Genomic DNA, 13,066 nt, shown 5'->3' on the forward strand with positions numbered 1-13,066 from the left:
TCGTCCTAATTGGTCTCTCTTGCCCGCGCGGTGCAAATCGGTGGTTTAATCCAGCTCAGCCCTTCTCATGGCTTCTCAGTCGTGGATACTCTACTGCAGGCAGCGCTGTATCAAGTTCAGCGGGCGTGGTTCAAACTCGACCCCTTCGCTTGCAAATGAGGCAACCGGACAAGTTCCGCTTGTCGCTCCGAAGATAGAGTAAGCTCAATAACCATGCTTATTGAGGCGAGAAAACCGAGTTGGGGACTTAGCCTCGGACTGCAGAGCTTATTGGGCCTGTGGATCGATCGATTCCTGTGCTTAGTGTGCTGAAGGATGCGCCGGCGGCCCAAAAAGACGGCCGTGGCGGCTAGTTCATTGTCCGGTGTCCATTTAGGAACGGAGGGAGTTGGTGTCCCTCGAAGGATGCCTCGGTCTGTTATCACCCTTTTCCAATATTGAGTGAGATGTGTCATTGGTGAGAATAAATTACTTTTTACCCAAGGAATTCGATGATAGATGGAGACGAAGCTGATCGGAGAAGTCCGTAGTCACGGCATTCTTCTGCCTCGTCCTTTGACACGCGACGCTAGTTTGAGCTGACATAATCCTCATGGGCGGCGGGACACCAGTGCTGAGGCGCGTGTGTTGCCTTTTAATATATTAATGTATGCACGACGCACTTTAGCCGTGGGGTCCAGTCATCTGCATGGGACATGGACGCCCAGGCTGTGTGCCATGGGGCAGGTTCAGCCCGAGCATGTTGGGATCCAGCGGTTGGGACTGGCTTACCGTCATGCCTAGCCCTCTACTCAGTACTCTATCATTGAACCATGCCAGAATAGCTAGTCCAGATGTGGCAAAAGGATGTGCATATAGTAGACCACGGTATAGACAGGGAATTGTAAGGAATCCACCTTACCAGTGGGCAAGTGTTTGACGGGGCAAGCAGGAGCCTTGCATGGAGAGATATTCAACACTAGGTGCTGACAGCCTGACACGGGTTTCGAGCAAGGCCAATGTAACCGTCCGGGCTTACTGTTATCATGATTGAGATGTCAGCGGGGGATTAATCTAATCGAGTGAGCACGGTGCAGCTTTCCCAAGGTCTAGCCCACGAGCGGCAGGTGGGATCCATCCGAGGGTACTAGGATTAGTCGAGGCAGACAGCAATCGGGGAGGACATCATTCAGCAGCTGCAGGGGCGGCTTTCGTCAGGCATGGGGCTAGATAGATAGAAGGAGGGTGAACTGTGATTGAACTTCTTCATCGAGATTAGTTGGCGCCGGGGTGAAGAAAGATCGCTTCATGGCCCATGCTCCAGGCGAACGAGATGGCCGCGTCCAAGGCCTCAAGTCTAGCCGTGATGGATGGGGACACCACCGGATCTATACCGGGACAGGCAGGTGCTAAAGGGGGCCGCCGGTGTCAGGTAAATGAAAGCACATGGCCCAATACTGCACGAGCAACCCCGGTCAGGCCCAATGCATCCCTGTCAACTAGCAGAATTGAGATGCATGGTGTAGTGATGGTTAGAATTAGTCTCGTGGCCGGGGCGGTGATACAAGGATTCTTTTGGCTTCGTGTTACCTAAACGAGGCCCGGTGATTAGTTGGGCGTCCGGCTCCACCCGATGGGGGAGACAAGACCCCTGTCCTGTCACATCGGCCCAGCACTGCACACGCTGCAGGAAGCGGGTCGAATATGGCTGACGGGGGCAAGTAGCGGCAGTGGTAGACTGGTAGTAGATGAATATCTATCTAGCCAGGCTTGAAGAGCGCTAGACCGGTAGAAAGAGTAGGTACTTTGTCCCTACTCAGGTATCGAGTAGCAATAGTTCTCAGTACTAGTGAGATTGGAGGAAAATTGGAGGACCGTACTGTCTGTCAGTATAGGCTAATCAGATCAAAACTCTGGGCGGCGCTGTGTGTCATCTCTCATCAGCCGTTGAGATGGTCAGTCAGTTAATCCCCGATCAGATTTGACGCTGTTAAAGAGAGTTCAGTCAAGGACCTTGTCTTTTGCCCGGAATGCTTATGATGGATATGAATATATTGGGCTGTCCTCGTAACCACGGGACAACTGGTCAGAAGGGGAAGGGACGGAGGGAGCAAGCCAGTCAAAACTAATGGAGGGATGAGAGACTCCAACAGGAAAAAAAAAATAAAAATCAAAAAATAACATCACATTTGAAAGACACCAAGAAAATGAGTGCAAATTAACAGCCCCGGTCATCACAACGACGATGATAGTAATGATAATAGCAACGACCATAACAATACCATCTGAAGCGGGTCATTGCATGGGCCAGGATTCATCCAGTCCCCATCCGGTCCAGATCCGACTCCGACTCCGCCTCCGACTCCGGCTGTGCTAACTTTGGCGCTCGCGTGCGCCCTCCACTCTCCAACCCTTGACGGTTGGCTCGATGCTGAAGCCGTCCGTTTTAGTGCGCCTTCTAGTCGTCCTGCAAAAGCGGAGCTGCTGGGCGGCATGGATCGTCATTGGCCTGCCTTCTAATGGGCACTGTGACAAAGGTGCCTGTCTTAGTGGGAAAAGTATCTAGAGTCCGTTGTTGCTGGTGTCACCCGGGCTTGAACCCTGCTCTGTTTTGGGTTACAGAAACAATCGGGCGAGTGTCGAGGGGGGTAGGAAGAAAGTTCATGCCGTCATCGTTGGGGTTTGACACATTCAGAGAGGTGGCCTTGATATTGGTTGACACACCCCAGCTTGGCGCTCAAACATCACATACTAGCTTCATTGCTCCCAGGTCACGCTAACGGCAAAATGCTGTTGCCAGATCTGCAATGGGGCAATCTGGGGATGTTGTGAACTTTGAGAGTAAGGAGAAGAAAAAGAAGGTTATGGTAATCATCGTACGTAGTGTTGTTCTCCTCACAGCTGCATTGTGTCTGTCATGGATGGCCCCAGACCCATTTCTTGTACCGTCATCAAATAGTCCATTACGGCCAGGTTCCATGTCATCCTTCGAACAGAATAGGTGGGAGCTTCCGGTGATAAGATCGACCGTTATGTTGGGGGCTTGAAAATCGCCCTGCCAACCAGATTAATTGCCCACTAGTGCCTGTCCCCTCCATCGTCTTAGCGAGCAAAGGCGACGATATTTATTCTCGGCTAATTGACTTGGTATCGAGCCTGGTGGTTCTTGGGGTGGAGATCCCGTCGAGTACAGTTGATCATGGAGATAAAACACCCCCAAAGGGCCAAAAATACAGAACAGCGGTATTGTCCAAGTACAAAACACAAAATAAAGACAGAAGCAGCAAGGGTTTCGAGTGACACCAATTCTAGGTCTGCGGTGAAGCTTCAGGCACTCAAAATAGACGCCACATTCTTTCATGTTCCATGTGTGGAAGGCAGTTTGACATGCTGCAGAAAGGTGTGGGTGACAAGGAAGGGATAAATCTGGCTGGTGGAATTGGCAAAGTACCTCAACTCCGGGGAGACTGACTCGTCCAGCCAGCTCACTGGCCATGGCGATTACTTAAAAGGGGATCATATCAGACAACGCACGGAGGGCGATCGACATACAGCACTTGGCAGGCAAGGGCAGGAAGAAAGAAAGAAAAAGGCCAAGCAGATCATACATGAGATACAACTGTGCATGCTACTTACGTAGTGCTTTAGCGCTGCTGCTATTCGCGGACGCTGCACATTGTCCACATGTACCTTGATGCGCATGTCGGCTGGTCACATTCCACCGGAGCGGGGGGAATACATGCTGCGTGCAGGCCTTCCCAATCCCCCAAGAGCAAAACCAAGTATTGAGTGTCTGATTATTGGTGCCTCCCTGCATCTAAGAGAATTGGTGTATGGGTGTGGTCGCTCTTTGGCTACAGACAGCCAGGACCCATGCTGCAGTGGCTGTTATCATGCTGTCTGACTTCACCACTCATGACCTGACTGCCCCCTTCTGGTGCTTTCCAGGATGAGGTCCTCCGAGGTGTATTGGGGACACCATGGACGCTTGGCGTCGTGTGGCTGAACCAGTCTCAACCGTCGCATGTCCAGAACCCCCCTCCCCCCTCTTTAGCGGCGATCATTCCACCATGGTTGCCATGTGTCGGGCGCTGGAAAGCCAAATGAGTTGTGCGTTAGGCCTTATTGGGCGTTAGACTTAGACTTCGCGCTGACACTGTGAGCGAACAGGAATATGATACTACTCCGAAGTGTGACGACATATCCGGTTCTTCTTGTATCTTATTGTAAATTGAATTTGTTGCTGCCCTTGCTTCGAAACATCGTTTTCGTTTCCTATCAATCAATGGCATAGTTTTGCTGGAATCAGGCCATGTGGTAGGTATTGTGAACTAGATGTCGGGCAGGTATTGTTGGCCATTACCGACAACCATTACCCCCCCTGCTACCATGTCCCAACCAACAGCTGCAGCCACTTAGGCTTGTGCACCACGTAGTAAGACTAGTAATCGTGGCTACGGAGCTTGGACGACGGTCCTAATGCTTCCTCCTATGGGCTTTGAAGGTCAAACTGACATAACACGCCGCGGGGCTTTTGTTGAAAGGGGGTCTACAGCAGACCCATGCACCTGGCCACTCGAGCTCAGAACCTCCTCACCTGTAGATAGATTGTGGATAAAAGCGAGCATGAAATCTGTCGCATTTGCCGCCCTCACCCTGATCTCAAGCTGAACCAATGTCTGCAAGGGAGGACAATGCAAGCAAAAAGGCTAAGTGCCAACAGCTCTGGCGCGAACGGAATGGTACCGTGGGTGGATGGAGCCTTCACTGGAAGCCCAATACGGTACGCTTACGCCGCTTACGGCAGTTCGCCGGTCGTGGGACCCCTGAGGCCGATCGTCCAGTGCAGCCACGTGAAGGCAGTTCGCATCGAGATCGTTGCCGACCGAGGATGGCCTCTGCTTTGTTTAAAGGATCAGGCGGATGATCTGGATGCACCGCCTGTCTTTCGTGGGATGGCCCATCCAGTACACCATTGCCATCTGTCCCACTCTCACCTTGAGTCTCAGGTATCGGATGTGAACGGATATGCAATCCCAATCAGTGCAAGCTCAAAATGTCTGGCAGGATGAACTCCCGGTGGGCAGATTCATATGCTGTTGTAGACGGGTACTATTGAGTAAAGGCGAGTCAGGTGAAAACCATGAAAATTGACGACAAAGCTTATCCGATTCAAAAAAGTCAGAGACGCGGCTGCTTAAATCCAGTTTAGCCCAAGGATTTGGAGTAACCGCCGTTTTACCTTCTAAAATAATAATAAAAAAGATAAATAAAAAACGTAGATACTTAGTTGCTCAAATTCTACCTGAAGATTTTTCAAATTTCGTTTTGAAGGTGTAAGCCATAACAAGGCCATGCGACCGATGGGGATGACAGGCGTTGAATAGCAATGATGCAGAGACTCTGGTTCGTGATGTAATGGCCCAGCTGCAACTCATTGCTCCGAAAAGACCCCTGGTACTGTGTTAAATATTCCTGGCATGATAGCGGCCCCTTCCCCCCGCGGATTTGCCTGGGACAGGCGTTCAACAACGTGTTCTCCCGTCATGGTTCGAGTGCTAAGTAAGGCCGGGAATTCTTCAGCCCACGGGACATTTTGCAGGCGTGGAGGATGCATTTGCCATGCCAGCGGCCCCAATGCTGATTCGCCCACCCGCGCTGGGATCGACTCCCCATCCATTCTGGGCCCCACTTCCCGGCTGGTCTGAACTACGATTTTCCCCAACCTGGTTTAGCTTAGCGCCCAAAGGGGTAGATAGAGAGCAACCAGGTGGAGGTTTAAAGCAGTTTGTCCCTGTTGGGCCATCGCGTCTCACTACTACTACAGTAGATATGAGTTATGAGTCGTTACCAACAGGCAGACACAAAGTTTTCCCGCTGGATGGGAAAGTTATGGATCCCACTTGCCTAGGCGCTCCTGCTTGACTCGACCAGTGGGGCGGTCGATGACAGTCTTGTTTCTTCGTTATTCTACCCGGATAGTATCTACTACTAGTAGTACTCCTAAACCGAAGATATTTAGATATAACCCATGAAAGAAAAAAAAAAAAAAAAAAAAGACTTGCACCTACAGTATGAATAAGGAAATGCTCTTAGGCGTCCTGGACCATTAACATTACCAAGATTCTCCCCGATAGTCGGATGAATGTATTTTCGAAAGGAGATTTTTTACTCCAGAGATACCTCACGGGACTGGGAGGGAGCAAAATAAATGGGGCGTCTGATGTGTGAGGCAACCTCGGTCCCGATCTGCGTCAACTTTGCCCCAGTTAGGTTCAACGTTGATTACCCAACCCGGACAAGGCTCATTCGAGCTCTCCTTCGCGGATACGATCCAGGATCCAAAAAAGAACGACGGATCTCTGCTCGTTTCCGGGAGATGTCCAAGTCCGATCATGAACGACCGACAGAAGTACACACCACATAATCCCCATCGGCGTGATTTGCCAGATATTAATCGTAATCGTATACGTATCATGAGCCAGGGCCCGGGAGAAGCGACCGGTTGATAAGCTGCAATATTGATACACGGACATGGGTGGACACCAGGCGCCATCAGGACCAATAATTCCCTGCGATGGCCGGGGAACTGTCAAACGTGGCTCTGATCCTGCCGACAAAAGGGAAAGAGGAGCAGATTTCCTTCTTCTCGACTCCAGCAGAGCTATCCGATGCGCTAAATCGCTAGTGGAGGACTAAGCAACTTCAAGTTTGGTACCTGACATTTACACTTACACTGATCGCTAGCCGACTGATAATATGACTGGGCTGGACCTTCGCCGTCAGAGTCAGAGTTTTGGAGACACGAAAAGAAAATAAAAGCCATGATGGAAAAGTCTGATGATAATAATCGACCATTCTTCGGTCGCCTCCTAAAAATGTGGCAGAACTGCAACCCACGGAATGAGGAGCAGCTGGACCCTCAGCGAAATGGCCGCCTCGTGGCGGTGGACTCAATCGCTTTAGGATGTCGTATTAACTATTTTTATTTTAGTTGGGTTAGTTAGTTAGTTGCAGTCTTAGTATGACTAATTTGCTCCCCTTCCTTTCTGGTCAATTTAATTTAATTTTTTTATTCCATTTACTCGATATTCTATTATATGTTTTTACTATTTTATTTTCCTTCCTTTTCTAATGCTTGGCTGCTTTCCGGGCGGCCTCCCCTTCTACTTATGACCTATGTTAGCCGGCTTTCCTCTCTTTTTGTCCCCGAACTTGCGGTGCGCCTCTGAGGCTATCTGTCATATGGAAAATTGAATAGTCTGTACTATGTTTGAGCCACGGAGAAAATGGTTGTCTTTAGTGGCTGATCCTGTTGGGATGGCTTCAATTCCTGTCCAATTGCTGGCAGCCACTGCTGACCACGTACGGTTCAAGTACGCAGCGCCAAGCGACCTTTTATCGCTCATGTCTCTCTTACTTTCATACAGGACTGTACTTGTCATGTCTATTATACCCATCGAGGAATTTTTTGCTTTCGTATAGAAGTGGTTGTCTCATGTGGCTGAGAGAGAGGCCGAAAGAGACAAGACCCAAAGAGTTATCTTCATTTCAATACAGCCAGCCATGAAATGTATGCTTTGATCATCTACTTTGACAATGGAATTAGAGTAAACAGGCAATAGGCATATTGTAAGAAGATCGAAATGATTTGAGAGAGAGAGATCTTGGATGCAAGTGTTGAATCAGCATCGATAGATTTATTGCCCTTTCTCCCACTCCTATTACATGTACTACTACCAGGGAGGCTGCAGGAAGGAAGGAAGGGATGAAATGGAAGTTGGCGGCGGCACCACTTTGTTCTTAACCTTCTTATTCTTTTTTATTTTATTTATTTGCTTTTTTCTTTCGGGAATAGTATTATAAAAAAAATAAAATAAAGAAAATCAGTTTCTCTTTTTTCCCTTTCTGGATTGTCCTTCAGTCGCCGAGTCTCACCTCGATTTTTGCTTTACATGAGAATTATCATTATTTTTTATTTATTTATTTTTTTTATTATTATTTTCTCATCCAGCCCTTAATTTAATTCTATTTTGGCGTTAGGTAAACTGCATCTGTCACTCGATCTCGTCATTTTCTATTTGCTTGCTATGCAGCATCGGTACCTTTGCCTTGCGCTTCAGGGCCGCCCGGTACTATTACTTACAGACTGCTTGTTCTTTTACTCCATTCTGACCCTTTTACCCCAAGGTGAGGAGGGAACATCTTCAACCAAGAAGTGGTAGTGCTTATTCTTCTAATCTTCTCCTCTTCCCCTCTCTCTCTTGAGTGCCTTGGTTTTCCTGGTCCATCCCATAATCGGCCTTTTCCACTGTCAAAATCCGAACTGATCTCAATATCTGACTTTTCCTTCCCTTCTTGCTTAGAAGAAAACGACACATACATTCTCTTACTATTTCATTTTCTTCTAAAGACTCTTTTGGGTCTCTCATCCAGACCCGCTCCAACTTTCTCCAAACTAGTCCGAATAGCTCCCGCAACTAAGAGCAAAGTTCCCATCTCCCTTAACATTTTCCCGCCCGATCCATCAAGGTTTCCAAAACGACGAGACACCAGTGCCACAGTCTGGTTCCTGCGAACTAGACGAGAAGAGACGGCGTTGACTGGTTACTACTATTATTATTACTGCTTTCACCTATCTGGTGTTAGTTGAGAAGGGAAAAGCAGAAAGAAGCTTGCAGTTAACTGACGGGCTGGCTTACTTTTACTACTACTACTACTTTACTACTCACCACTTTTTTTTTTTTATTATTATTTTTCACTACTACTGTTACCCGCTCTCATCCATTCTTCAAACCGCGGCCCCCCCCCCTCCTCCTCCTCCCTCTCTCTGCCTCCCCCCTTCTGCTCCGATTTTCTTACTTCTCAGCCTGCCCGTCCCACGACTTGCCTTCCTCAGTCAAGTGCCCTTCTAGTCCTTCTTCTCTTTTCTCTCTGCTCCTCTCATTTTTTGCCGGCTCATCATTTGCCCCCTCTCTCCCACCCACCCCCCTCCCTCCCCTCCCTCTTACTACTTACTACTTACTTACTACCACCACTACTACTACTCCTACTACTCTCATTCCCCGCAAGCCTTCGTTCTAGCCGGTCACGTTAAGGTTCTGCTGGCCATCGGTCGGGGACCTTGCCCTAACACAGCTTCCTGCCCAATTGTTCGTCGTTTTAATCTCGTGCCACGTTCCGCTGCGCCGCCCGAGCGTTTTGCACCTTCGCCATCTGGTAAGCTCCATCCAGTCCTGCACCGCAAACCCATGCCCCGGAACCATTGGCCCTCCCGTACATAATTTCCGTCAGCCCCCCCCATGTGGCCGAAGCTGACACGATTTGTTCCTTTACTTAACATTTAGTGTTCCCTTTTTTTCTTCTCCTACCTTACTCTTCCTCTACTTTTTTTTGTTTGGGGGAAAAAAAAAAGTCGATTTTCATCATACACCTTCTCTCCTTCGCCGATCCCAGTTAATCGTCACTTAACACCTCTCTCCCATCCGCCTCTCTTTCCTATCCTTCTCACTCTCCGTCTTCCGCTCGCTTTCACCACGACGGCTCCTCCCGCCCTCCTCTCCTCTCCGGCAGTTTTTCCATTTTCCCTCTTCCGGGCATACCTTTGCGACCTGGACGTCACTGCGCCCTTCACGATTTTCGCATAGCATTTTTCGCCCTTGCCTCTGACTCCGTGTCTGCCGATTCGCCAATACCGTGCGAAGACGGTTCGTTGACGCATACCACCCTCTTGGTTATACGCCCCGGTGTTGACTGTCAAGTGGAGACAGATTTCTATCACTCTGCTGGATTCTGTCACTTTGCATTTATTTCCACCAGAATCGGAGGTCTTTCAGAATCAGTTGGATTAGGGATTTGCCCCCACCCCCCCATCGAGATCCCATCAACGCGCCAGGCTGTTACCTCGGTTTTCGGATAGTCATACTTGCGCGCACCCCACGGATTCGCCATTGGAACACATACGATTGGTTAAATTTATACTACATAAAGTCGGTCTGTCAGTCAACGTTGAAACGTTCACTGTCTTACTACGTGTTGAGCCGATATCCGAACATGAGATAGCGGAGAGACCCTGACTTTTACACCATCTGCTCTCGAAACACTTCAGAACACTCCTTGCGATATTGCCTCTTCTAACGCCTTTTCTCCCCTGAGATCCATTTCCTTTGTACCTTTCTAGAGTGCTGGTACACCAGTCAACAGATTGTCATGGAGACTACTCTTGCTCATCGACCTTGGGAGCCCGCTACCACGGGACCGCAAACCCCTCCAGTGTCGTCTACTCAGACTCTCCCGTCTATCTCGACCTTGACAGCAAGTATGGCCGGTGGCATGCTTACTCAGGCCGAGAAGTCACCGGGAAATGCCTCTTTAAATACGATAGAGCGTGATTCGGGGAATTGGTCCATGCCTCAGAGTACCAGTAAGGCTTCGTCCTATTCATTCCCACCTGCGGAGGCTGATTGTCCCCTAGGGTCGTCTACCTACTCAACCACGACAAATGCGACAGGCAACTATCCCTCTCTCTCCTTCCTCACCTCCCAACCTTCTCCCAATCGCGCATCCTACGTTTCGGATCGGTCCCCTTACCCCAACGACCACTCTAACACCAACACGCCTTCATCTGCGGGAGCGCAGCCTTCTCCGAATTTCGGCTCGACTCAGCCGAACACCACCCTACCTTCGATCAACCAGAACTACGATGCGCCTTCTCAACGAGGCAGTATGGTGGAGCCCCCTGAGTCTCGACGGAGCAGTGTGGATAGCAGGATGAACCAAGGAATCAGCTCGCTTGCTATTAACCCCGCATCTCCTTACCATAGCACGAATGCTTCGCAAACGTCGATTGTTTCGGGTCTTCAACGAGAGCGCGGTATCTCCATGGACGTGAATATGAACAATTCCTATCGCGGCCCTCGATACTCTGGGGGCCAACCACTCTCCCCACTTGGCCCGCGGGCTAGCGAACATCGCGGATTTGCAGCTGGTCGCACTGCACCTGCCATCTCATCGAATCCTCGCTCCGAGATCTACAATGCGGAGGCACCTACCGCTGGTCTTGCATACGCTTTCCCCGATCCCGACGTTGCGCGATCCAACTCTGTCTCTTCTACCACCGAGAAGTCAACCAATCAATTCTCCCGCAAAGGAAGTACAGCTGAGTCGCTTGCCAGTAGCGTCTTCTCTGATGCACGGTTGCCTCGTGGACAGCATGGTATGTCTTTCTAGGTCCCTAAGATATACGAACCACCGTTCCTGACGTTTCTTTAGAACTCCCTCAAAATGTGCATCACCATTCCTTACAGCACAAACAAGTCCGCGGTCTCATTGGAGAAGCAGACGCACATAGCGGTAGTACGCCTTACAGCAGGACCCCCGAGCTGAGAGTAACACACAAGTTGGCGGAGCGAAAGCGCCGCAGTGAGATGAAGGATTGCTTCGAAGCTTTACGCGTCCGCCTCCCACAAAGTCAGAACAATAAATCGAGTAAATGGGAGACTCTCACAAGAGGTAATTTAAACCATCACAACCACAGCCCTAGATGTTGTTTCTTGTGCTAACATACTTGTAGCTATTGAATACATCTCACATCTTGAGAAGATGGTTACTACTACTCGCAGAGAAAATGACGTGTTGAGGAGCGAACTTGACGAGATGCGCGCGCAACTCAGTCAGCAGCAAGCCAACGGCCAATCTCGACAGCCGTCGATCTTCGAGCATCATCCCATAACAGCGCCACAGCCAAATGGGCAAGTGCATGGCGCTATGTTTTCCGGTTATGCTCCTGGAACTGCGATGCCACAAGAGCAACCGCGAACGCTTCCTCCTCTCATGAACGGGACTGTTGCTCCAATGCAAGGCGTGCAATACACCGACGAACGGCGGTAGCTAATCGAGGGCCACCGATCGTTTCACCCATGATATAGCCCATGATGAATGCATTGGTGACGGTTGCTTTACTTGACACGGTCCACATCACCCCGCGCTCTAGACGTGATATCCGACTTCTCTTTCTCTGGCTTGTAGATTTGTTTTGGGTGGCTATCGTCCTTTCGAGCGTCCATTTGCTTGACTATTTCATCATCCTACCCATCACTCTGGTCGGCATGACAGCGATTCTTGGCTAGCCTATGGCGGGGAACCGATACCTCATCCTGTTTCTCTATATTTCTTACCTCCCCCGCATTACTCCCCTGGTCATGTCCCGTTACATAACATCTCGGGGTCAAGGTGGCTTCCACCTCCCCAAAGTCATTTCACCCCTACCCGTTTTTACTCTCCTCTTTACTCCTCCCCAAGAAATGGAAACTTGAGGGCGTGGGGTCTGTGTTTATTCGCCCTTCATCATGTATTGTCGGTGTTTGTTAAAGGTACCGTGAATGCACGGAAGAAGGTCAAAAAGGAAACACGAACAACAATTGTTTGGAAAAAGGAGTGTGTGTGTATGTGTGGCATTGTTTTGATATCCCCATGGTTTGTTTATTATGTGTATTTTGCTCTACAGATACCTGGAAATCAAATGTCGAAGCATCGGTTGATACCGGTCGACACGGATGTCGATCGAGAACCTATTTCACCTCAGTTTCCGTCCTGGTAATTTCCGGATTGAGTCGACTAAGCGGAGAGACTCATGACATTGTAGCTTCAAACCGCCGTTGATTGTTGATATTGTTAGTTAGGAGGTCAGAGCTACTTGGCTTTGGGGGGGGCATCTGGTGGACTGCCGTGTTGATGCAGGCTATTTTTGTCCCTGGGCGTCGTGGCTGCTGATTGGTGCCCGGCGATGTTCTGCAACCTCACCGGCGTCGTAGATATGCTTCTGTTAGCGCCGCGTGCCCCCCATCGGCGGCTACAGAGCTCCCACGGCTTCTTCAGGAGCCAATCCACCCCTGGAGCTACCTGCCAAACATCATCTTGCAGAGTTGATCCAAGCAACCGTGACCAATGGTGTCGACCCGTCCGGCTCGACGGTCTGAGGCCGGAGGATTTGGCACTCGGCACAAATAGTAGCCAGGACCATGCGGGTCCGCAAAGTGTCCAGGTCAAGGATGGCTGTTGCATGATATACATGAGCTCTCCCATTCAT

The 13,066-nt window shown here is 49.8% G+C and overlaps 1 protein-coding gene across 1 annotated transcript; it reads left to right on the forward strand.

Annotated features, from left to right (window-relative positions):
* Positions 1 to 10,188: 10,188 nt before the first annotated feature.
* AtWU_02183 (putative HLH transcription factor (Hpa3)) lies at positions 10,189 to 11,868 on the forward strand (the record flags this gene model as incomplete). Its single annotated transcript, XM_035497297.1, has 4 exons — positions 10,189 to 10,402; positions 10,454 to 11,194; positions 11,251 to 11,490; positions 11,552 to 11,868. The coding sequence occupies 4 exons, from the start codon at positions 10,189 to 10,191 to the stop codon at positions 11,866 to 11,868; spliced, it is 1,512 nt and encodes a 503-aa protein (XP_035353190.1).
* Between the last annotated feature and the right edge of the window lie 1,198 nt (positions 11,869 to 13,066).

Source organism: Aspergillus tubingensis, assembly GCF_013340325.1.
Source record: "Aspergillus tubingensis WU-2223L DNA, scaffold_3, whole genome shotgun sequence".
Lineage (NCBI taxonomy): Eukaryota > Fungi > Ascomycota > Eurotiomycetes > Eurotiales > Aspergillaceae > Aspergillus > Aspergillus tubingensis.